This window comes from Harmonia axyridis, chromosome 6 (genome assembly GCF_914767665.1).
Source record: "Harmonia axyridis chromosome 6, icHarAxyr1.1, whole genome shotgun sequence".
Classification (NCBI taxonomy): domain Eukaryota; kingdom Metazoa; phylum Arthropoda; class Insecta; order Coleoptera; family Coccinellidae; genus Harmonia; species Harmonia axyridis.
In genome coordinates this window covers 39,362,265-39,383,722 of record NC_059506.1, presented here as the reverse complement: position 1 = coordinate 39,383,722, position 21,458 = coordinate 39,362,265, and the positions used below count along the sequence as shown (strand labels likewise).

General features: G+C 34.1%; 6 protein-coding genes and 1 long non-coding RNA gene across 12 annotated transcripts; 4 read left to right on the top strand and 3 right to left on the bottom strand.

Moving 5' to 3' along the window:
* The first annotated feature begins 80 nt into the window (after nt 1-80).
* LOC123683363 (BTB/POZ domain-containing protein KCTD5) lies at nt 81-1,427 on the top strand. The gene is made up of 4 exons (XM_045622361.1): nt 81-450; nt 550-807; nt 866-1,065; nt 1,169-1,427. Exons 1-3 carry the CDS (start codon nt 259-261, stop codon nt 1,055-1,057), a joined length of 642 nt encoding a protein of 213 aa, XP_045478317.1. The 5' UTR covers nt 81-258; the 3' UTR covers nt 1,058-1,065; nt 1,169-1,427.
* A 296-nt stretch (nt 1,428-1,723) lies between these two features.
* Nucleotides 1,724-2,534, bottom strand: LOC123683364 (ragulator complex protein LAMTOR2). The gene is made up of 2 exons (XM_045622362.1): nt 2,362-2,534; nt 1,724-2,308 (listed from the first exon to the last, which is right to left on the bottom strand). The coding sequence occupies exons 1-2, from the start codon at nt 2,427-2,429 to the stop codon at nt 1,999-2,001; spliced, it is 378 nt and encodes a 125-aa protein (XP_045478318.1). The 5' UTR covers nt 2,430-2,534; the 3' UTR covers nt 1,724-1,998.
* A 622-nt stretch (nt 2,535-3,156) lies between these two features.
* Nucleotides 3,157-4,894, top strand: LOC123683356. Its single transcript, XM_045622351.1, has 2 exons — nt 3,157-3,173; nt 4,095-4,894. The coding sequence occupies exon 2, from the start codon at nt 4,182-4,184 to the stop codon at nt 4,836-4,838; it is 657 nt and encodes a 218-aa protein (XP_045478307.1). The 5' UTR covers nt 3,157-3,173; nt 4,095-4,181; the 3' UTR covers nt 4,839-4,894.
* Nucleotides 4,895-5,377: 483 nt separating this feature from the next.
* Nucleotides 5,378-10,611, bottom strand: LOC123683355 (muscle M-line assembly protein unc-89-like). Of its 4 annotated transcripts, XM_045622348.1 has the most exons (7): nt 10,492-10,585; nt 10,245-10,433; nt 7,806-10,065; nt 7,259-7,411; nt 7,033-7,161; nt 6,698-6,825; nt 5,378-5,589 (listed from the first exon to the last, which is right to left on the bottom strand). In XM_045622348.1, the coding sequence occupies exons 1-7, from the start codon at nt 10,507-10,509 to the stop codon at nt 5,584-5,586; spliced, it is 2,883 nt and encodes a 960-aa protein (XP_045478304.1). In that variant the 5' UTR covers nt 10,510-10,585; the 3' UTR covers nt 5,378-5,583. The 4 variants fall into 4 exon arrangements, with proteins under 4 accessions (XP_045478304.1, XP_045478303.1, XP_045478306.1 ...); XM_045622347.1 differs by having other exon boundaries at nt 5,378-6,825; nt 10,492-10,611; XM_045622350.1 differs by lacking the exon at nt 7,033-7,161.
* Nucleotides 10,612-10,916: 305 nt separating this feature from the next.
* LOC123683354 (daf-12-interacting protein 1-like) lies at nt 10,917-17,951 on the top strand. Of its 3 annotated transcripts, none has more exons than XM_045622345.1 (18): nt 10,917-11,187; nt 11,244-11,553; nt 11,605-12,016; nt 12,075-12,179; nt 12,236-12,382; nt 12,438-13,476; nt 13,532-13,863; nt 13,948-14,219; nt 14,275-14,742; nt 14,871-15,255; nt 15,315-15,560; nt 15,620-15,901; nt 15,989-16,313; nt 16,404-16,721; nt 16,780-16,907; nt 16,980-17,172; nt 17,229-17,595; nt 17,676-17,951. In XM_045622345.1, the coding sequence occupies exons 2-18, from the start codon at nt 11,259-11,261 to the stop codon at nt 17,705-17,707; spliced, it is 5,346 nt and encodes a 1,781-aa protein (XP_045478301.1). In that variant the 5' UTR covers nt 10,917-11,187; nt 11,244-11,258; the 3' UTR covers nt 17,708-17,951. The 3 variants fall into 3 exon arrangements, with proteins under 3 accessions (XP_045478301.1, XP_045478302.1, XP_045478300.1); XM_045622346.1 differs by having other exon boundaries at nt 11,238-11,553; nt 16,407-16,721; XM_045622344.1 differs by having other exon boundaries at nt 11,238-11,553.
* A 218-nt stretch (nt 17,952-18,169) lies between these two features.
* Nucleotides 18,170-19,236, bottom strand: LOC123683360. Its single transcript, XR_006747970.1, has 2 exons — nt 18,598-19,236; nt 18,170-18,385 (listed from the first exon to the last, which is right to left on the bottom strand). It is a non-coding gene; the product is annotated as an uncharacterized LOC123683360 (long non-coding RNA).
* A 148-nt stretch (nt 19,237-19,384) lies between these two features.
* Nucleotides 19,385-19,996, top strand: LOC123683359 (histidine-rich glycoprotein-like). Its single transcript, XM_045622355.1, has 2 exons — nt 19,385-19,662; nt 19,839-19,996. Exons 1-2 carry the CDS (start codon nt 19,479-19,481, stop codon nt 19,919-19,921), a joined length of 267 nt encoding a protein of 88 aa, XP_045478311.1. The 5' UTR covers nt 19,385-19,478; the 3' UTR covers nt 19,922-19,996.
* Nucleotides 19,997-21,458: the final 1,462 nt, after the last annotated feature.

Below are 21,458 nucleotides of genomic sequence, written 5' to 3'. Positions count from 1 at the left end.
AACTGCAATAAACTTTTCAAATAAGCTCCAATAGAAAAATTAGTTTTTAATTAGCACATAACCTCTAATTGCTGAAAAATCATTCCAATCACTCGTTTTGAAAACTGATGATTAATTCCTTTGCATTCGTGAAATTCATTTGCGGTTTTTCCATTTCACACAATTCTTATCACCGAAATCGACCAATCCTTTTGATTTAGTTCTCTGTGGTAACAAGATTGTGTTCTGCTGTTGATTAGTTTATCTGTCTGTTTAAACATGGAGAAAGTTTACTCACATAACAATAAAGATGTATTTACAAATCCCAAATCGAAAATAGTTAATCAGCAATGGGTTAGATTGAATGTTGGTGGGACATATTTTTTAACCACAAAAACTACTCTTGCCAGGGATCCAAATTCATTCTTATTTCGCTTGATTCAAAAGGATAGCGATCTCAAATCTGACAAGGTAAGAACAGGAAAAAAATGAATTTATCTAGTTAGAATATTGAGGACTAGTACACACTAGAGAAAATTATTGGCAGTTAAACTAATATGTGATTTTCAGGATGAAACTGGTGCTTATTTAATAGATAGAGATCCTAACTATTTCTCTCCTATCTTGAACTATTTAAGACATGGAAAATTGATCATAAATAATGGTCTCGCAGAAGAAGGAGTTCTAGAAGAAGCAGAATTCTATAATATTGCAGAGTTGATCAATTTGATTAAAGAAAAAATCTGTGATAGAGACAATAAGGCACCAAAAGATAGTCAAAAACATGTCTATAGGGTCTTGCAATGCCATGAAGATGAACTCACTCAAGTAATATCATCAACCTAAAGTTTCTATAGTGATTTTCATATGATGATTTTCATTTCAGATGGTGTCTACCTTATCTGATGGGTGGAAATTTGAGCAATTGGTGAATATTGGTTCTCAATATAATTATGGGACAGAGGAACATGCTGAATTTTTGTGTGTAGTCAGTAGAGAATACGGAGCTCGTGAAAATAGCAAAGTAGAACATACAGATAAGGCTAAAGTTCTTCAGCAGAAAGGTTCTAGAATGTAACGTTAAAGGTAATATACTTGTTTTGGTGAACCCTAATTAGGTGAAACCTATTTTTGATTTCTACCACTTATCAATTTTTTCTTCACATCCAATTTTTGTTTTTATTTTTAGATGCTGAAATTTGAGGTTAACTTGACAAAACTCAAGCCACTGTTCTGATCTCTTTGTCTCTAAGATAAAGAAATTCATAAAACTTATTTTAAATTCACAAATCACAATCCAAGAAATATATATTTGTGGAATTAGATATGTGATTTTGTAAATGTAAATTCTCATATACTTCTGATATTTCATTGAATTTAAACAAATACTTCAAGGAATCCTCCTAAATTTTGACTATATTATACTCTATTATAAGTGAACTATTTAATTTTTCATTTTTTTCTCTTGATATTGTATCATACTGAAAACCCTTAGTATTTATTTCTAGACTCTCCTCCTTAGGTTACAAAGTATAAGAAGATTGAATATTATGGAAATGGTATTTCATGAAGATATTCCATTTGATATTGATTCTATTATTATCACTAATTTACTACTTCCAATAAATATTTTTTTATATTTATCTAATATACATTTTTTTACGGATTGTCAATGAAACTAATTATTTTCAAACAGAAGAATTAACTTGTATGTTTTGTGAATAAATGAAAATTTGTGCAATAATTGTGTTTTTAAATATATTGAAGTTTTGATTTCTCACAGAAAGGTGGGACAATTTAGTTAAATCGATAATTGTTGAGGTCAATAGCTACCCAAAAACATTTTCATGAAAAAATAGATTATATATTTTTTTTAAGCTGAATAAAAAATATATACCATTAGCTATTAATTAGATTGAAGTATAAGAAAGAATAATTGCTACATTCCACTCCATTATATAAAATCTCATATGTACATATATTTAAAGCTGTTGTACCGAATAATCTCTATTAGTTGTCTCAAGCTGTTGCAATTTGCTTCAATGGTCCATCTAGGTATTCAACTAAGGCTTCAGCTTTTTGTTTTAACATTCCAAACCCCACGCTGCACTTCGCATATAAACAAAGGAGTAGATTAGCAACTTGTGTAATAGCTACCCTTCCTTCAGCACATTCCATAAGTATCAATTGCGGATGATTTTCTCTGAAGGCATTTCTTCCATTCTTTTCATAAGTAGACCAAATATTACTAGCTATAGCGGCTGTAACTTGAACATCTTTATCTCCATAGCCACTATATGCCAAAAGGGTACCCTCAAGGTTCAATAATCTACAAGAAAATTCTGTTTGCTGCTATTTTGGTATAGATTAAGTTTTACTTACAAGGTTATCTCTACACCTCCTGTGTTAGCTTGGCTAAGAACCTCTATTAGTGCTTTTGGTTTCAACATATTTGAATCTGTTTAAATTTTGGAAAAGAGCTATTTCAGATATTATTAATATTATTAATGATTATTTTTATAAAGTAAATCTTGATTAAGTATCTATTTTCTAGATTCATAGAAAATAATTTTATTTGTCAATAGTGTTATTTTTTTACTATATGTTGACCTGACCAGATATAAAAATAATGTAATCGTTCTTTCTTTATTAGAATTAGGAAAGCTCATAGCCTTATTTTATTTACAATTTAATTTACGAATATTCAGAAAAATTTATATAATAATGTTCTGTGGCTACAACACATTATTAGGTTAGGTGTAAAAAAATGATAACTTCTATGGTAAGAGTTGTTCAAGAACAGGTAAAATGAAAATCCAACAGTTCCAAACTGTAAAAACTGTTCTATTCCCGACCTAGAACGTGTTTTTTAAACTGTTCTTTTATGAAAGGACCGGTTGCCGAAAGTATAGAATAAGTAGCCTGTGTTAAACACTTAAATACAACAGTGTTAAACTACTACACTTACAGAATATTAATATAACTACACTACTAGTGAAACATCTTTGTTTTGCATTCAATACTTTTCTTCTGGGAACAGCTTTAAAGAACAGGATTACCTATGTTCCTCTAGGAACAGCTTGAAGAGAACAGGATTATCTCCCTTTTTTTCGGAACAGCTGAGAACCAATTTCCTATGCAAGAACCTGTTCTTTTAAAGAACAGGAAAAGTTTCGAGTGATAACCCTAAATTGGTCATACTCATAGACCTAATATCCATGGACCGAGTGTCACGTGATTTTTCCGAAGCTCGTAGAGGAGAAAGACCTAGAGAGAGAAGAATATATGATTTCTCTTGATTCGAACAGAGATGCTACTGAGGGCAATCTGTGAAGAACCTAAAAGCAATAAAATAGGTGATTTATTACTCTGAGATGGTCAAATGTCAAAATCATCTGATTGAAAGATATAAAGACATGATATTTATTTATATGTTTTATGAACTGAATAGAATGAAATTTACATACTTTTTTATATTTATCATTTCGATTTGCCTAATTCAATGATGGAATAAAATATGGCATATATTTGGATGAACTTCTACCATGTGAATCAGGAAAATTGAGAAATTTTAGACCATACTTCTTTCTGACATTGTGGGGACAGAACAGGATTTAATGTAACAATGAGTTGGACTCGTTAATATCTCAAGGAAATATAATATACATATAAATAATTGCGTATAGGAATCAGCAATACTCTTATTGGCTATAGGTGAAGATAAGTAATATTCGATTCAATCATCTTTTGAATTGGTAATATTTCTTTTACTTCAGGTAGAAAAATTCTCAATATTTTTCATGAGACTAAATAGAAGCAAATTCGGAATAATATTTTCATTTCGAAAAGGATTGTGCTACAGAAAATTTTCATTAGATAAAAGAGAACATTCATTCATCCATGATTATCGAAATTCAAATTTGGAATAACGATTTAACGTTCAACCACAGATTACTAGTCTGTGGTTCAACTCTTCGAGTTGAAAGAGATGTATATTGTTCTCTTTCTCTAGGGCAATAAATCAAGAGAGTTGACAGACTGCCCTCCGATGTTCCATCTTATTCGTTCTCCCGACTTCTCTCTCTAACGCGACGTCCATGGATATTAGGTCTATGGTCATACTACTGATTACTGAAAACAAAGTTGTTTTTAAAAGTTCTGAGAGAAATTAGCCATTTAAGCTGTTATATCAGTGTCGAGTGATGTCTTCCCATGATTACGAGAATATATTAGGACATTGTATCGATTCATTAAAAAGTTGTAAAGATTTATCTGATAAATATCTCAAAAACGATACAGAAATTTTTTCTCTCATAAAGGACCTAGCAAAAGAATACAGTGAGGCTAATTTTTCGAAGGAAAAATCAGACAGGGCTATATTAAGAATAGAAAAGGATTTGAATAGAATTGACAATATAGATTTAGATATTGAAGCATTGCATAAGAAATATGTCGATGAGGATGAAACAGAGTTAATTCTCACTGAATCAGCTGTATGGAAAGATGTATTTAGCGGTTCGGACATCCAGGAAATCCTTCAAGAAAATGAAACATTGTCAGATGCTAACTTTGAAAGAGTAGATGACTCTTTACTTTGTTCTAATGTATTTCAACCTCCCATAGATCCAATTAGTAAAGTATTAATAAAAGAGCCTTATAAAAATGCAGTTTGTGGGCATTATTTCGATTATGACACCATTATGAACTATGTTAAAGAAAAAAAGGGAAAAACAAAATGCCCATATATGGGCTGTGCCAACGTAGCTTTCAGAGCAAGCCATTTAAAATTGGATGAAAGGATGAAAAAACAAGTATTGTTATATTTGCAACAACACAATGAGTCCACTGACGAAGAATGACTTTAAAAAAGAAGATATTTGTTAATTTTATATGAAAGAATAAAACTTTTATTTTCTCCACCTTTTTATTCAAAATTAATTTCTATTGAGCCATAAGCAATGATATAATATTATTTTAAATCTTTGAAAATATTCAGACTGAAGGATTATAATATATTGCCATTCATTTTGAGGCTTACTTTTATAAAATTCTTGCCAATCAAATGTTCTTATCAAAATTGATTCACAAATGATAATAATAAGAATATTATTAAAAAAAAATTAGTACCTAGGTGAGGAACATTTAGAAAAAGATATTGGAAAAGTTTTTTTATTAAAACTCAACAAAAACATACAGAGATCAGGTACAATGATAGAAATTTTCAGTAAAAAATATATTTATAAATAAAACTATACACTATATACACAATTGTTACATTTATTAAAATTACGATTTGTAGTTATAATTAGAAAGGAAATTATATGATTATCCTATTAATAGTTTTTATTATACTTAATCAATAGATATTTTAATATATTTTTTCAATTTTGGAAATATACAAATAAAGTGAACATTATATTTTAATACAAAATTAATCTACAAGAATCATAAGCATTAAAATAAATTGATTATCCCGAATATATTTACAGCTGAAATTGAAAAGAAGAAAATTAAGTCAGTGGAAGTCTTTTTTTTTTTATTTCACTTTTGTTGGTTGCCTCTCCTAGTTGATTTTTTGTGGACACTCTAGCTGAGAGAGAACGGTTATACCTATCATAAACAATTAACTATAAGTATTTTCCTGCCAATAGTGTGTTTAAACTATGCTACACAATAAATTTACAAATCAGATTAAAAATATTATAAAATTTTGATTTTGTTCCCTACATCAAGCAATGTTACAAGGAGATGGAAACAGATCAGTCCCAAGAAGTTCAGCCAGATCAACAAATAAGAATGTTGAAATATTCGTATAATTTATAACAAATCTGAGAATAAAAACCTATTCTATCCAAATTTTCCAAAATGTAATAAATATTTCATTAAATGTTCAGATATTTTGGTTATCTCAATTCCTAATTACAGTGCAAAATATGATTTGCAAATGGAACGTTTGAAGAAAAAAAAAATATAATTGAGGGACTGATCCATGCAATAAAAGATAAGATATACAGGGATCCTATGTTATTTTTATAGGACAATATTTTCACACATTGTTCTCTTTGGAAATGATCCAGGATTGTTCAGGATACAAGGATATTCCGAAGGATATGGAATATTGTTACATTTTAAAAAGGAATTATGCATTCTCTACAAAAGCAATATAAACCATCCATAAAAAATTCAAATATCACATAAAAAATATACAAGTATGACTAGTATACATTTCATATATAATAAATATTTGTAAAAAAAAAAAATCACAGATTTATCACATAAATAAGTATCACAGATGAGTTTCAATATGAAACACTTAAAAACAACGAAATAGTTTCAGGAGATTTTAATACATCTTCATACACCACCCGTTTAAAATAAAAAACTTTTAAAATTGATAAAAACTTCAGAACGAAAAATTTGATTTGAAAATAACGAATATTTCTCCATAAACTCTCAAAAACAATGAGTAAGTTTTATAAACGAACGCAAATAACAGAAATTTGTAAAAGAAATAATACCAACACACAGCGAAGAAATAAATCTCCAAAAGTTAACAGTTTGTGATGATTTAGAATAAATAAATACTTCTGTGTTGGATAATAAGCAACAAGGAACTCATTGTGTAACAGTGACTTGTCAATCTTATAACAAACGTGTAATAACAAACAATAAAGCTAAAATAATAGATAAATGATAATATTCACAACTAACACAATACCTGTTCCATTTCTGTGTGCTTCCTTTTCTTGGATTTCTTTCTGGGAATCTTCTCAGACACGATGGATTCAGCAAAAACGTCAGAGTCGTGCGCTATGCCTAGACGAAGATGAATGGGTAATTTTACATCTGCAACAAAGAAAAAAACCATAAATTAGAGTGAAAATCTAACCTATAAGGAAAGGAACAAATAGGACAAAGATTTTTTAAAACAGTGTCAAAAAGCTTATTGTTTGAAAATTCAGGAAATATACAGGGTGAGCCTTGACAATCAATATAGTGGCAAAAGACTCATATGTTGAGTGTGTAAGGAACATGGGAAAAAGGAAAGGGTACCTGTCAAGAATCGTCTGCATATCTCGAATCGTCTGAAAAGCTTGATCTTTTTCTTCGATTGCACTGCCAAATCGCAATGGCCCGTAATACACCGATGCTTTTTGATCAATTTCTTGATCATGCAGCACTCTAAAGGAAGAAATACAATGATTCAGGGAATGTTTGGAACATTTGGAGGTCTTTATCGGGAGAAGATCAATGAAGTTTAATTATATTTTATGTTTACCTTTGGATTCTTTCTCTTTTTTCTTGGATTTCCTTTTTTTGAAAACTGCTCCCTCAAGAGCATTCTGTAGGAGTCTGGACTGGATACCTTCAACAGAAGGTAGTTTATTTTGTCTCTCGGCTCTTTTCCTACTGAGTTGTGCCCTAAGATCACCTGGAAATAACAAAATTATTAGTTTCAGAGAAAATTTTGGTAAAAATTATACTTCTTAAGCTAGAGTGGGTAAATATAACAGTATATATTGTGTACAGGGTGTTCCTGAATAACATCAGAAAATTTCAAGGCTTCATTCCAGACACTATTTCAAAAAAATTGAAATTTTGGAAATCACAAAAGATATCAAAATGATCTTTGAAACATTATTATAACTTTTCAAACTCTACAAACTAGTGTTCTGAGGAAAAATATGATGAAAAGAATAGAAGAAAAAAAAATTAGTCGTCTTTTCCAAATAAATAAACATAATCTTTTCATAATAAAATTATTTAAAGAGGGATTCAAGTCCAGAAACTAAGTGCATCTCAAGTATAACTTTAAGTATTTTTACCTTCTTTACTGGCGGTGACCTCAATATCTTCCTCCTCCTCCTCCATTACAATCTCAGGTTCACTGTCTTCTCCACTGAAAGACTCCTTCTTGGTCAACTCCACTTTCCTCCCGCTGGAAGACTGCCCTATCTTACTGCTATTTTTCTCGTATTTCGAGGGATTTCTTATTTTGATCTCAATCTTCCGGTTTTCGATTGGATTGGTTAGGGGCTCCTTCTTGACTTTCTTTGTTTTATTCACTTCTTTCCTTGATTCTTCGAACTTCCACTTGGCCTTGGTGTCGCACTTTTTCTCAGACTTTTTAGAAAAGCCGTTTATAACTATTCTGTTCGCTGTTTCGTTTTTGGATCTCTTTGCTTCATTTTCTTGATCTGTCTCTTCGTCGCTGAACAAATCGTCTACTTTGGCCGTCAATTCGAGTGCCTCATCGTCCTTCAGCAGCATCTCTAACTCGTTCATTGCATCTTCCAACTGGTTTTGGGGTGCCACAGGGGTCGTCCCTTGGGCTAGGATTTTTGTTTCGTTTTTGGGAAGCAATACAATCCTGGTACTGTTTTCTTCTCTAACAGAGGATTTAGCCTGAGGCTTCTCCTGCGCCTTTTCAACTGTTTGCTTCGGCTTGGCATCCTCTGTTTTTTCTGCAACTTTGGGTTTTGAGGTTTCTGCAGTTTTCTGCTTTGATTTTTCCTCAACCTTAGGTTTTGGAGTTTTTTCTTCTGGAACCTTCTGAACGGTATCTTCTTTAGGCTTCAATCTAATTACCCTTTCTTTCATAACGATTCCTTTAGATTCAAATTTCCTCTTCCTAGCTTCCAAGACAGGATCCAGTGGCTTAGAATCTTGTTTTTTTGGAGAACTCAATAAATTTTGTTCTTTGTTCTGGATTTCTTTCTCCTCAACCTTACTCCTATTACCCAAACGATCTTTGATGGGTGTTCTACGAGATTCCTTGTTTCTTTTGGGGGACTCCCTAGTATGTTTAGGAGATCTTTTGGGTGAATTTCTTACTCGCCTTGGAGACCTCCTCGGAGAATCTCTTCTTGGGGATTTATCTCTATTCCTGCGATAAGGCGACAGAGATCTTCTTACAGGTGAGCGTCTAGGACTGGAGGATCTCTGGAGGGGACTAAAAGGTCTTCTGACAGGGCTCATGGATCTTCGGACAGGGCTGTGGGGTCTACCTGAGACAGGCGATTTTGAATATCTTGGACGATGGTGAGCTGGAGAGGGAGATCTTGAGAAAGACCTTCTGGGGGACCTCTTCCTTTTTTCTACAATTGCGCGGTTCTGTAAGACAAATGCCGCACTTCTAGGGGATAGGGGTCCCATTGTAACAGATGAAGTTGGAGGTTCTATTACTAACGGCTGAAGTTGAGGTACATTATATCCTACGGGGGGTATGTCTAAGGGCATAATATGTTGTTGCATCTGTGGTGGTGGGATATATGGAGGGGGTAGGTTCATTGGGAACACTTCGGGTATGGTATAAGATGGTACTGTGTTGTAAACTGTTGTGAACTGGGGAGCTTGTACAGGATTCATGATTAGGTGATTAGGGGGCATGATAGGATTGTTTGTGGGTTGGTGGGCCTTGAAGACTCTGGAATTATTCATTCGACGGTTCAAACTTTTCCTCTGACTGGGAGATTTCTGCAGATGGGTTTTACCAGAGTTTATGAATTTTCTCTGATTTTCAACTTTAACTTCTTTCATTGTACTTTCCGGCTTTTCCTCAGTAGTATCTGGTAATTCAGATATATCCTTTATTGGGCTTTTATTATGAACAATAACTTCTTCACTACTGGGTTTCCCAGTATCCTTGTCCCCATTCTCACATTCTTCTTCTGCTTTAACTATCTCATCTACCTTCATTTTGTTTATTTTCTCGTCTGTTCCAAGAGAACCTTTCTTAGCTTTAGTTTTCCTTTCTTTGATAGGTTCTCCTAATATTTCTGCATCTAATTCTTCCATTAGAGCCTCTAAGCTGTCACACCTTTCTAATTTAGATTCTGAAATTTCGTCCTCTTCTTCAGACTCAGAATTTGAATTGTTATATCTATCAAATTTACTACTAGGGCCGTCAGCTTCGATCACTTGAGTTGTTGAATTAGCATATCTGTCTTGAGGTAGTATCAACTTGGGAGGGTCTTCATTTTTAATGGCAAATTTTGATACTCGTAATTCAGTATTTTCAGAGCTTTCTGTAGATGTTGGGATGGCAATGAGATTAGGATTCCTGACTTGATTATTGTACTGGCCCTGTAAAATAAAAATACAAAATTAATGGATCAACTTAATGGCTGGTTTATGCACTATTCCTAAGAACTACGAACTAAACCTAAGAATTCAGTGGCGTTTATGCACTCTCTTGTTAGTTCTTAGTAAAAACTAGCCATAAGAGAAAGTAGGTTATTACATGACATAGGAGTAAGACATACATTTCTATTTCCTCCCCTGTTTTGTCCAGAAAAAAATCTTCTCTTTCCTCCTCTAAAAGTTCCTTTATAATTATTATGAGGTAATACATTAAATTCTTTTTTAGATTTTGATTCGTTTTTTTTCTTAATAGAATTGAGGGCTGCTAGTCTTAAAGCTTCCAAATCATCATCTTCTTCTGTGTAATCAGTCTAAAAAATATAGGAAGTTAAAAAATGTTTTTTGAATGTATACTAGTATATTGCATACTTTATTTTCAACAGCCATTTCATAGATATGCTCAATATTTTGAATATGTTATCAATTCTCAAAACAATGGTATATAGCTTCGACAATATGGCGTACGTTGACGTTAATCATAGAGTAAGTATATATACTTGTTCTATGACGTTAATTGATCTAGTGTCATAAAATAACAAATTTTCTTCTTTTTAACTGATGTATTGTAGACACAGACAACCACATAAATCAATAAATAATTCTTCTTCTTCTTCATAATAATTGAATATATATTTTCATTTATATATGAATATTTATTTAGGTTATTAATTAAATTACTCCTACATTTCATTGATATAATAGTATTCATTCATCAATTTAATTTAAATTTGAGAAAGAGCATAGAAGTTATGAAAAGTTACTAAGTTTGGTTATTTCCAATATACTTACATATTTCACTAAAGTCCCTAAATATTGATTAACCGTGTTATTTTGGAATAATGAATTTAATATTTTCTTTTCAATAAAACAGAAGATATTGATGAATTGTTAGAAATTCTGAAAGTTTTTATCAAGCCACTGAAATATTTTTCTAATCTCATACTCTCATTGGGAAATATGATAGTTCCAAAAATATCTAATCAATTTTGAAGGTTCTCTTGCAATAAATGTTTAATTATGGTGTGAATTAAAAATTGTTCATAATGTTGTAAATCGAGAGATAAGGTAAAGTTTTCTCTATTCAACTTCGATAAAAAATCAATAATAATATATAGTTTAAGGTAACAATATATACAATGGATTCTTCATGTTTAGAAGAAACACAGGATCCAAATGAAATATCTTCAAATTCACCCCAAAATATTATTGAACATGATGATGCTTCTACTCTGAAAGAGGAGAATAATGAATACTCTCTGAAACCTACCTTCAAGAACACTTTACAGGCCAAAAAAAGATTACAAGCATTTGCTCAGCAGAAGCAAATTCTAATTTCTCCTAAAGCAAAAATGAAATCTGCAGGTCTCAATGATAAATTTTTGAATATTCAATGCGAATCTCAAGAAAACGCTGGCATCAAATCGAAGAAAGGTAGGCACTCATTTAGTTTCAATGTTTATAATTTATCTCATAATTTTACAGAAAACACCATAGATAAAGCTAAGGCTACTGTTGAAGAGATTGAATTATTGAAAAAATCAGAATTGTCATATAAAATTCAAAATAATGAAGCTGAGAAGGTAACAAGAAGATCCAGATCTAAATCTTCTGAACAAAATTTCATTTTTCGTAAAAGAGAGAGGAAAGTAAGAAATTATAGGAAAAGTGATAGTACTCGTAGGTCCCCTAGTCCTACAATAATAACAGCCAGAGACAAATATTCTCGCAGGTCTCCCAGTCCTACAATAACAACTGCTAGGGATAAATATTCAGAAAAATCAAAGGTGAAGTATCCGAGAAATTGGGATGAGTTCAAACGTGACCAATGGACTTTTGAGAAGTTGCTGTGTAAAGATTCTCATTTCAAAAGTCAAAGCAGTAATACACCTAATGAGTAAGTATTTGTTATATTTCTCTTATCTAAGACTTCTAAAATAATCTTTCTGTTCCAGTATATTTCGACAACTTCTTTTTGATTCTCCTTCTGATTTAATAAAACCATATCATTTCAAAAATAACAGGGGAGAAGATGTATCGATTCCGTATAAATTCTTAAGGTAAATTATTTCAAGGGTTTTAAGGTTTAGGATAATTATTTAGTGATTTATTGCAGGTTCACTCTGACAAGACCAAGAATCTCTTATAATGAAAATTTAACTAAAGTGAAAGAACCCTATCTGAATAGGAAACAAGTCCTGAATAGAACCAATAAAAATCATAAAGAATTCTTGGAAAAATTTTACACTAGAAATTCAAAAAAGTATGTATATTTTTTAATATTATGATTCAGTTAAGAAAGATTTTAATATTTTTAGAATCAAAACGAATGAACCTATGGGTCAGAGAAATTGGTATTTGAAAAATTGGAAAGACAGTGAATCAAAAGCATTAGAAACATCCATAGGATTATCATTTCTTCTTAATTATTCTGATGACGAGGAAGATGATGACCAACTCCCCTTAGATCTGCATGAACATCTTGAGAAAAGTGCCCAGGGTAAAAAAGAAAGAAATGAAACTAATTTGAAAATTGAAGAAGCAAGCAAAACAACAAATGAATCAACAAAAGAAGAAACTGAATATATTTCATTCAAGGGGGTCGAAAGACATAAAGATAAAAAAAAATATTCTCCTTCCAGAAGGAAAGATAGAACTAAATCAGAAAGTACAAATGAAGATTCGAAAATTGAAGAGCTAAAATCTTGGACACCAGAAAGAAAAATGTCATTATCAGAAGACACATGTAAAGAAAGTCCCAAAATAAAAGGGGAAAAAGAGATTGAAAATGAAAAAAAATTAAACAATAAAAAGCAAGATAGTATTGTTAAATCCATACCTTCTGATGATGAATGGGCTGAAACCCCAGATAGAAAAAGTAATATTGAAAAAGAGAACAAGAAGAAAAAGAAAAAATCGAAACATGAGCATAAGTCTGATTCTAGTTCTTCATCATTGGATGAAGAAAAATCGAAGAAAAAAAAGCGAAAACAGGCTAGAAAAAAGAAACAGAAAGAAAAAGAGAAGAAAGCGAGGAAGAAAGAGAAACTTAAGGCAGAGAAGTTGAAGCAAAAAAAGAAACAGAAGAAGAAGGAGATACTGAAAAAATTGAAGAAGGAATTTCAACATAATTTGGAGAAGGAAGAGAAGGAAATTGAAAAGCCTGTCAAAGTGAAAGTTGAAAAGGAAGATAAATGTGAAGACGTTATGCCACCAGCTGAAGACTCAAAAAAGCTCATAAGCCAGAAAGAATATGAGGAAGATGTGCCTGCGGAAAAAGTAGAGATCAGTTTGAAGGTGAAGAAAGAGAAACAGCTCGAGGAAACAGTGAAGGTCAATGAGAAAATTGTAGATGAGGTGAGCACACGAGTGGAGAAATCATTATGCAATATTGACGAAAAATTTCTTTCAGATTTTAAGTTCCGAACTTCCTGTGAAGAAAACAGATGAGGAGAAATCGAGGAAAAAAGCCCAGATCGAAGAAAATGCCGCAGAACCTACGCCAGACACTGAAGAATACCAATCTAATTGGGAGAGTGACGATGGGGTTTCAGTTGTTAAACCGGGATCTAAAAGGGGCAACAGAGGATGGGAGAGTGATGAGGAAGTGTTCGAGAGGGCTTTTTCGAAGAAAAAACCTAGCGATATCCCGTTCGGAGCTTCCCCGGTCCTAGAAATGCCCCTGGACATCAAATTCACGAAACGGAGTTACAATAAGCACGAGAAGAAGAGGTCTCGAACACGGTAACTATTTAATTTTAATTGTTTCATGGGTGTTTTGAATGAGTGTAGGAATTTTTTCAAATTTTTCTCTTTTTCCTCTTACAGTTCTCCGGAATATTTAGATATGAGAAAAGAAATCGAGCTGCTGGAAGCGGAAAGAATAAACTTGAACAAGCAACGAATGCAGTTGGAGATGGAGAAGATAAGGATACATGAATTGGAGAGGAAGAAGTCGATCGAGGAGATGGAATACAGGGATAGGCATGAGTCGTCCCCTATTTGGCTGGAAAATAGGAATAGGTGGCCGGACGATATCCACTCATCACCCAGAGAAAGAAGACTGATGGAAGAACACCACTCGAAAAATAGTGATAAAGGTGAGGGAAAAACCTTTTCTTATTTATTGGATACATTTTTTACCTAATTTTTCAGCGGATGAAACTGCTACCAGCTCGATTAATATCAGTAAATCTAGTTCCGAAAACATAATGGTCATCCACAGTTCACCGGAAATATCCTCGACAAAAAGTCCCACACACACCATACTCGAGAGCGCTTATCAGGAATTCATGAGAGCCGTGTCCGGAGGGGATAAAACTGGTGACATTGTGATAAGTAGCAGTGAAAGCGAAGTACCCTGCCAAAAGTCGAGTAGAACTAAGTCTGTGATTTCTAAGTCTCGGAGAGACAGGAATAGGAGAAGGCATGAGGAAGTCGAACAGCCCAAGATTCTCGCTACAACCGATCCCAAGATATTGCAAGAAATACTTCTACCTGGCGAAATACCCATGCCAGAAGTACCAACTGTTCCTGCTCCTGTACCTTCCCCCAAGCTGGATTTGTCCCAAGGAACTATGCCTGTCGTTATGAAAGCCACCGCCCAGATTGCTTTGGAGCAAGGTAAAGCTATTTTTTGAGGAAGATATGTTGCTTAAACTTAACCTAACTCAACCAATTTTTTGAAAAATCTAAATTTTTTATAGACATTCCGATTTTTAGTTTATTTTGAAATGTTTGTAAATTTCCAGCGCCTGCAATAAAAACTAAGGAAATTGAACAACCTGAAGATAATCAACAGCCGTCTCCAATTAATCAAAGCCAAAAAAAACCGTTCACTTTCTCAAGTCTAATAATTCAAAAAAAATCACTTTTACTAGAAAGATCCAACTGGAAATTGGACAATGATTCTGACGAAGAGTTGCCGCCTAAAAGCAATATAGTACAAAATAACCAACTCGAAGAGAGCATACCTGAAAAAGCAGCTATTGATCCACTGATAAAAAAAGAAGTTATAGAGAAGGAAGAGCCGGAGATAACCGAAGAGAAAATTACAGATAAAAAGGTTAGAGACAGAGAGAAAGACACTGAGGGAAGACGTGAATCTGAGAGTTCGTTCAAAAGGAAACAGTCTAGGTGATTTCCAAAATTATTCCCCGGTTTTCTTTATGATGCTCATCATGATTTTCTTTCAGAAGTCGAAGTCCCTCTAATACTTCCAGGGACAAAAGAAGAAAGGAAGATGATGGTAAAAAGAGAGACGATGAAAAACGAAGAGACTCCAGTACCAGAAGAGTTGACGAGCATAGGAAAAAAGAGGAGGAGCCGAAACGAAGTTCCAGGAGTAGAAATTACTCGTCGCCTTCAAGACACAGGGGCTCTTCTCCCAGGAGGAGAAGATATTCATCTCCTATTCACAAAAAATCCTCGCCAAAACACAGGTGAGTTAATATTAAAAAAAATTGAAACAATAAGGTGATAATATTCCTGTTAAATTGAGATCTCCGCCAAGACGAAACGCCAGGAGACCTGAAAGGAGCGACAGAAGATCACCTCCCACTTCGGGAAAGAGGAGGAGGAGCTACTCCCCTGCTAGAACCAGTCCGTCGTCCCGAAGAAGATCTCCAAGTCCCAGGGAGTCTTCCCAGTATGGCAGGATGTCCAAATCTCCAAGACTCAGTCCGATGGAAGGGCTAAAACGCAGCGTTGCCGATTCGACAATCAGCGACGACTTACTTCCCCAACATTACGCAGTAGATAGTTCCAGTTCGCCTTTGTGCAGGTAAAGCCGAATGATACAACTGCTAGCTCTCTGATTTACCTACTTTAATTCGAGGATGAATTTGGTCTCTAACTTTTTCTTTTTTAGTTCGACACCTGCACCGTCAAGCAGAAGGCAGAGACTTGCCTTGTCTCCTAAAAGGCCTTCTCTCGACGAAAGGATCAATCAGGTCCTGGGAATAGAGAACGAACCTCAGCATCATCAACCTGTATCGAAACATACGGAATCTCTGGATCCTCGTCAAAACTCGCTTTATTCCAATTATCAACATCAGCATCATCACGATATGTCCACTGATTTGGGGAGTTTCCCATCGATGCCGGCTAAGACCTCGTCGAAAAATCTGCAGGTCGGAAATATTATACAGGTTGTACCCTGCGAGGACTTTGGACTACCGCCTCCTCAACCAGTGGTAATTCACCTTTTTCATTATAATGACAACATCTAGCAATAATACCTGTCGTTTCAATTGCGTCATCCGCTTCATTTGATTGGTTTTCAGCAGGCACCTCCGTCCCAGATGATCCTCCAGGTCGGCAACATGCTGCAGATAGTACCCTCTGAGATGGAACCAGTGACTCCTCCTCCACTCCTTTCGGAACCGCCCAAGGGATCCCCTCTCCTAGTAGAAAAGAGCATGGCGCCCAACGTGACTCCACAGGAGCGGTCGGCCGAAAACGTATTGGACGATAGATTGGCCGACAGGTTGAAGAAACGCAAGGAGAAAGAGGAGAGGAAGAAGGAGAAGGAAAGGAAGAAGAAAGAGAGGGTGAAAAAGAAGAAGATGCGGTTGAAAGTGTCGACGGAGGAGATGATAAAGGTAAGTGATCCACAAGTATCATACGTGTGATCTTTTTCAACCGTTTATCGATCCGTAGAGGGCTCTGGAGTTGGATGGATACATCGGATTGGAGAACGAGGACCTCAATGCGATGATACCTGAAGTGATAAGCAGCACGCCTGGGCTTGATCCCAGCAGGAGTATTTTATCCTCTAGTACCTCTAGGTGAGTGTGGAACACATCAGATGTTTGCCTATTTGATTTTTTTGGGATTTTTACGGAGGAATTCTTTCGCAGGTTCTTGGATAGCAGCCTGAAGACTGAGAGAGAGAGAAAGTCTGTCCAATTCGCTGATGGCATTCGGCCGGGAGAGGGAACTTCGCCGTCAGGCGGTGAAGAACTGTCTTCACCACCTCCCCAAAGCGAAGCTTTGATGAAACCAAAGAAACACAAGAAGTCCGTCAAAAAGAAAAAGAAGAAAAAGGTTAAGGTGAATAACACTCAATGCTTTTTCATATTTCGTTTCTTAATCCTTCAAATTTCCAGGTGAAGGTGAAAAAGCGACGTACCTTTCCGGTATCACCCACAGAGTCCGAGGAGGAGTACGAGAACCTTCCCCCACCGTCTCCACCTCCAGGTTCGCCCCCTCCACATGTTTTTCCCCCAAGAGCGAAAGTTCACACTATCAACAACATACCCCAACATTACCTCCCCTCTTACGGGATTACCACTGCCCCACAAACACCCCCCGTTGTCCATTCTCAGTCTAGGATGAATCCGGCGTATCAAACTCCCCCCACTGCCATTTATAGAACACCGCCCCCTCATGTGAATGTGATTGGACAGCATTACCCCCGTTTGAATCACGTCCCGCCCATGGGCATGAACATACCGCCCCCAACTTCGGCGTTACGTAAGTGTAGATACCATTTCTTGATTCTAACGACATCTGTATAATATCGAAGGTGTTACCGAATTGTATTTTATTTTCAGATCGAGATCAACAGACGTATGGTTCTTACTGAATATGTATATGATAATTTAGGATTATTACAGAAGACTTTACTATGTACATAAAAATTTTATTATATATATGTGAGATGTTCAAAAATTTGACTACTGTTTTTTACAGTATCTATCTATTTGTTGTAAATTGCTTTGAGTTTCATTTGGTTTTTATATGTATATATTGCTATATTTTGGTTTATCATATTGTTGATTATGAGAATTTTTTGTATGTAGGGCAGGCGAATATAATTTTTCACATAACAAGTTTTTTTTTTTACCTTCGTAAGTTTCAGTATGAAATTGAATGATTTAGGTTCATTTGCAATGTTTTTCTCGTCTTGAAAGGATAGAGGAGAAGAATTGATTCAGAATCCATCTGGTTAAATGATTAATTCATGAAAATAACTTGAAAATCAACATTCAGCCCAATAAATTAATTTTAGATAAAAAATTAAAGGGACAAAAGAAAATTAGAAAAGTTTGTTTTTGATATTTATTGATTAAATTCCCAGTTTAATGGAAAGAATATATAGAAACATTGATATTATTTCCCTAATTGAAAATTTACGTAAAATATCTTTATTGCGAGTCTTCTCAACAATTGTGGTGGTGGTGTTGGTTATGATGCCCGTAATGATAACGGCATTCTCTGTTTTGGCAGTTGTCCTCCCAGCATCGTGGTGGACCATCAGTATCTACAAAAAATAAGCAAAAAGAGATAATCTATGATATTTCAATAATTTCGTTTTTCTGAAAATTCGAAATGTGCATAGAATAAATATGTACTTATTCTTTATTATAAAGAATGTGATCTCATCGGTAGAAAAATCTCAGATAATTTTTTTTTCACGAATTTTATTACGTAATATGATAAAATTCCATTTCAATAGCAAAATTATAAACTTACATGTTTCTATGTGCACACATGGATCTGGTGGTGGTGGGACATGATGGTGATGATCGTGGTGCTCATGGTGGTGATGATGATCATGGTGATCGTGGTGGTGGTGATGATCGTCGCACATTTTCAGCTGTATCTTTCAAAAATACCTCTGAGGACACCGTTACTTGACTTAGCTATTTATACTATTAGATAATCCAATCTTGAAAAAATATAGATTAAGTGATAATAAAAGAGTTTCTCAACAAATGAATCATTTTAAGTGTTGATTGAACCTATAATTGGAAAATACGTAGGATAATATTTGTTTAGATATCATAAAATGCCTCTTAAAGATAAGTTTTTTGGAGTTTTATGAGCCATAGGAAATTTTATGAAGAGAATGACTTCAAAAGATAAACAAAGTTGTTTCTGACAAGAAACTCAGACTGAAATACGAATGTTGTTTTTAATTTGAATATTTTCGAAAAGCATCGAGTTAGGTAGAAGAAGAACCTCTCAAGAGTCATTAACAAAGAACATCCGATGCATAGTTTCAAGAACCCTTGAAATACAGGGTGAATTTTGATGAATAAGAAAATGATTCAGTCAAATATTTCAAAAAAACACTCAATATCATTTTTTCTCATCGATTAAAGGTAAAATGAAATTTTCCATGTAAGGTATGAGTGGTACCAATTGGAAATAAACATGACTAACCTTATCACCTTATCATCCTATTGATCCACAAGATTGACGCATTTAGATATAGAGTTATCTGATAAAAAACAAATTGTTTTCTGATAAATAATTGATTTAGTACTAGGACTCATCAAAACAAAAATATTGTTGAAGAGTGAACTTTTCATTGAATCGTTTTTTGTCCAAGCTATAGCTGAAAGTTTGACATGGGTGTAGGACCTCATCACCATCACCATCATGATCACCATGATCATTGTGGACCTCCTCCACCACCTCCATTTGGGCCACATTTTGGACCTCCTCACCACCATGGACCTCACCATGGGCCTGAAATTCACATAGAACCAAGGATGTTCCCTGTGCCACATATGGACATACACATTGATCCACGTAAGAGAAATTTTGAACCATATTAGAATAGATAATATAATTTAGAGTGGATTTTTTTTAACAGTCATGTTAGAATAACAAAAAATTTTTTTTTAATGCTTTTCTTGCTAAGCAATACTTATAAATGAAACGAGTCACCGAAGTTATACCGTGTTAAATATTTTTTTTTCTTTCAGCACATCATCACCATCACCACTCACCTCCTTGGGAACACCATCATCATCACCATCACCATGGACATCATGGTCATCACTGGTGAAGGGGGAAACGTTTGAAACATAAGAAATTAATAAGAATTGCCTGTTATATGAGTTGAATAAATAATTTGAAATTATTTTACCAGCAAATCCACAAGATTTTATAGTTTTAAAGGAGAATTTAATATTTTTTATATAACTAACTAGTTTCCTCCATGCTGAATAAAAACACTACATAAAATCAGTTTATGATTATTTATCTTATATCCCACTGTGTTTGATTTTTTATATAGGACGAAAATTTCACACTGTATGTCTGTATATGTTTTTTCAAAGTTGGTTGAGAAATATTGAAACTGTATTAATTGAAAAAGAATACTGCCAAAAAAAATGTTCCTAACACTATTATTGAAGGATGATTAATATCAAATGAAGCATTTCAGTTTTATTTTCGAATAGCATAAAACGATGATTTTCTCATTTAATTCTGTAGAAAAAGTTGAAGCTAATGTTACCTCTGTACCCATCATACAGCGAGTTCAATATTTCACATCCAACATTGAAAAAATCATACAAAGGTTAAAATTTTTATTTTAATTGAGGCCTAACTCAGAATTGGTAACACTCAAATTATGCCAGTGTTTTTGGAAAATATCAAAAATTTAAATCATTAGGAGCCATCTTTCCGCGTTTTACTGAACTACTATTTTCCGCGGCTTAACACGGATAGAATCCTGTGATGGGTACCTATTCATCATAACTGAGTTGGAGCTATTCTTCCTAGATGGCACCACTGAGGCCAAGAAAAAAATCTGATTTGGAAAATTTTAATAGGTGAGTTTATGGCCGGACCTGCTTCAAAATTTGATATAAGGAGGTTATCTCGATGCTTAATACCGATTTGCAATCAGGTAATTCCTAGGATGACTGTCAACCGAGATATCCGGCAATTTGTATAATTTTTCGAAAAAAAAAAATTGGCAGCGCAGGACTTTCAAAATTTGATATCATGAAGAATTTTCGATTCTGAATACTATCCCACCGTCGGTTTCCTCCTAACTCCCTTCAAAGCCAAGATATTGCGAATTTTGTAAAACAATGGTCGTTTAAACCTGTAGAAAAATTTTTCTACAAATTTCTACAAATTTTTCTGAAATGAGTGTATGTGCCACACAATTGAGACTTATGCTGCCCCACAACTGAGATTTTCGATCTATGTTTTCGTCCAAGTTGTTGAAACATTTTTCTGTTTATCATCAATGCCTAATTGGAATCTACATCCTCAATTTCTTCCTAACACAGCTCAAAACTGAGATATTTTCAATTTTACCGAAAAATTTATCTTTAAATAAGTAAAAACGCTTTTCTGCTGAGAAACCAAGCCTAATTCTGCATTGGCGGCCTAAAAACCTTTCAATATAAACAGTTCTTGTACCAGTAATTATGTTCCTTGTAAATCCTTAAAATTGGTGGATGAGTGATTGGAATTCGCGCATCCACCAATTTGAGTTGATCTATATTTAACATCCCAAAACTAACCTCCGCATATGCCTTTGTCCAGACGACGCCGGGCGTCGGTGACCTTCCGATTATATCGAT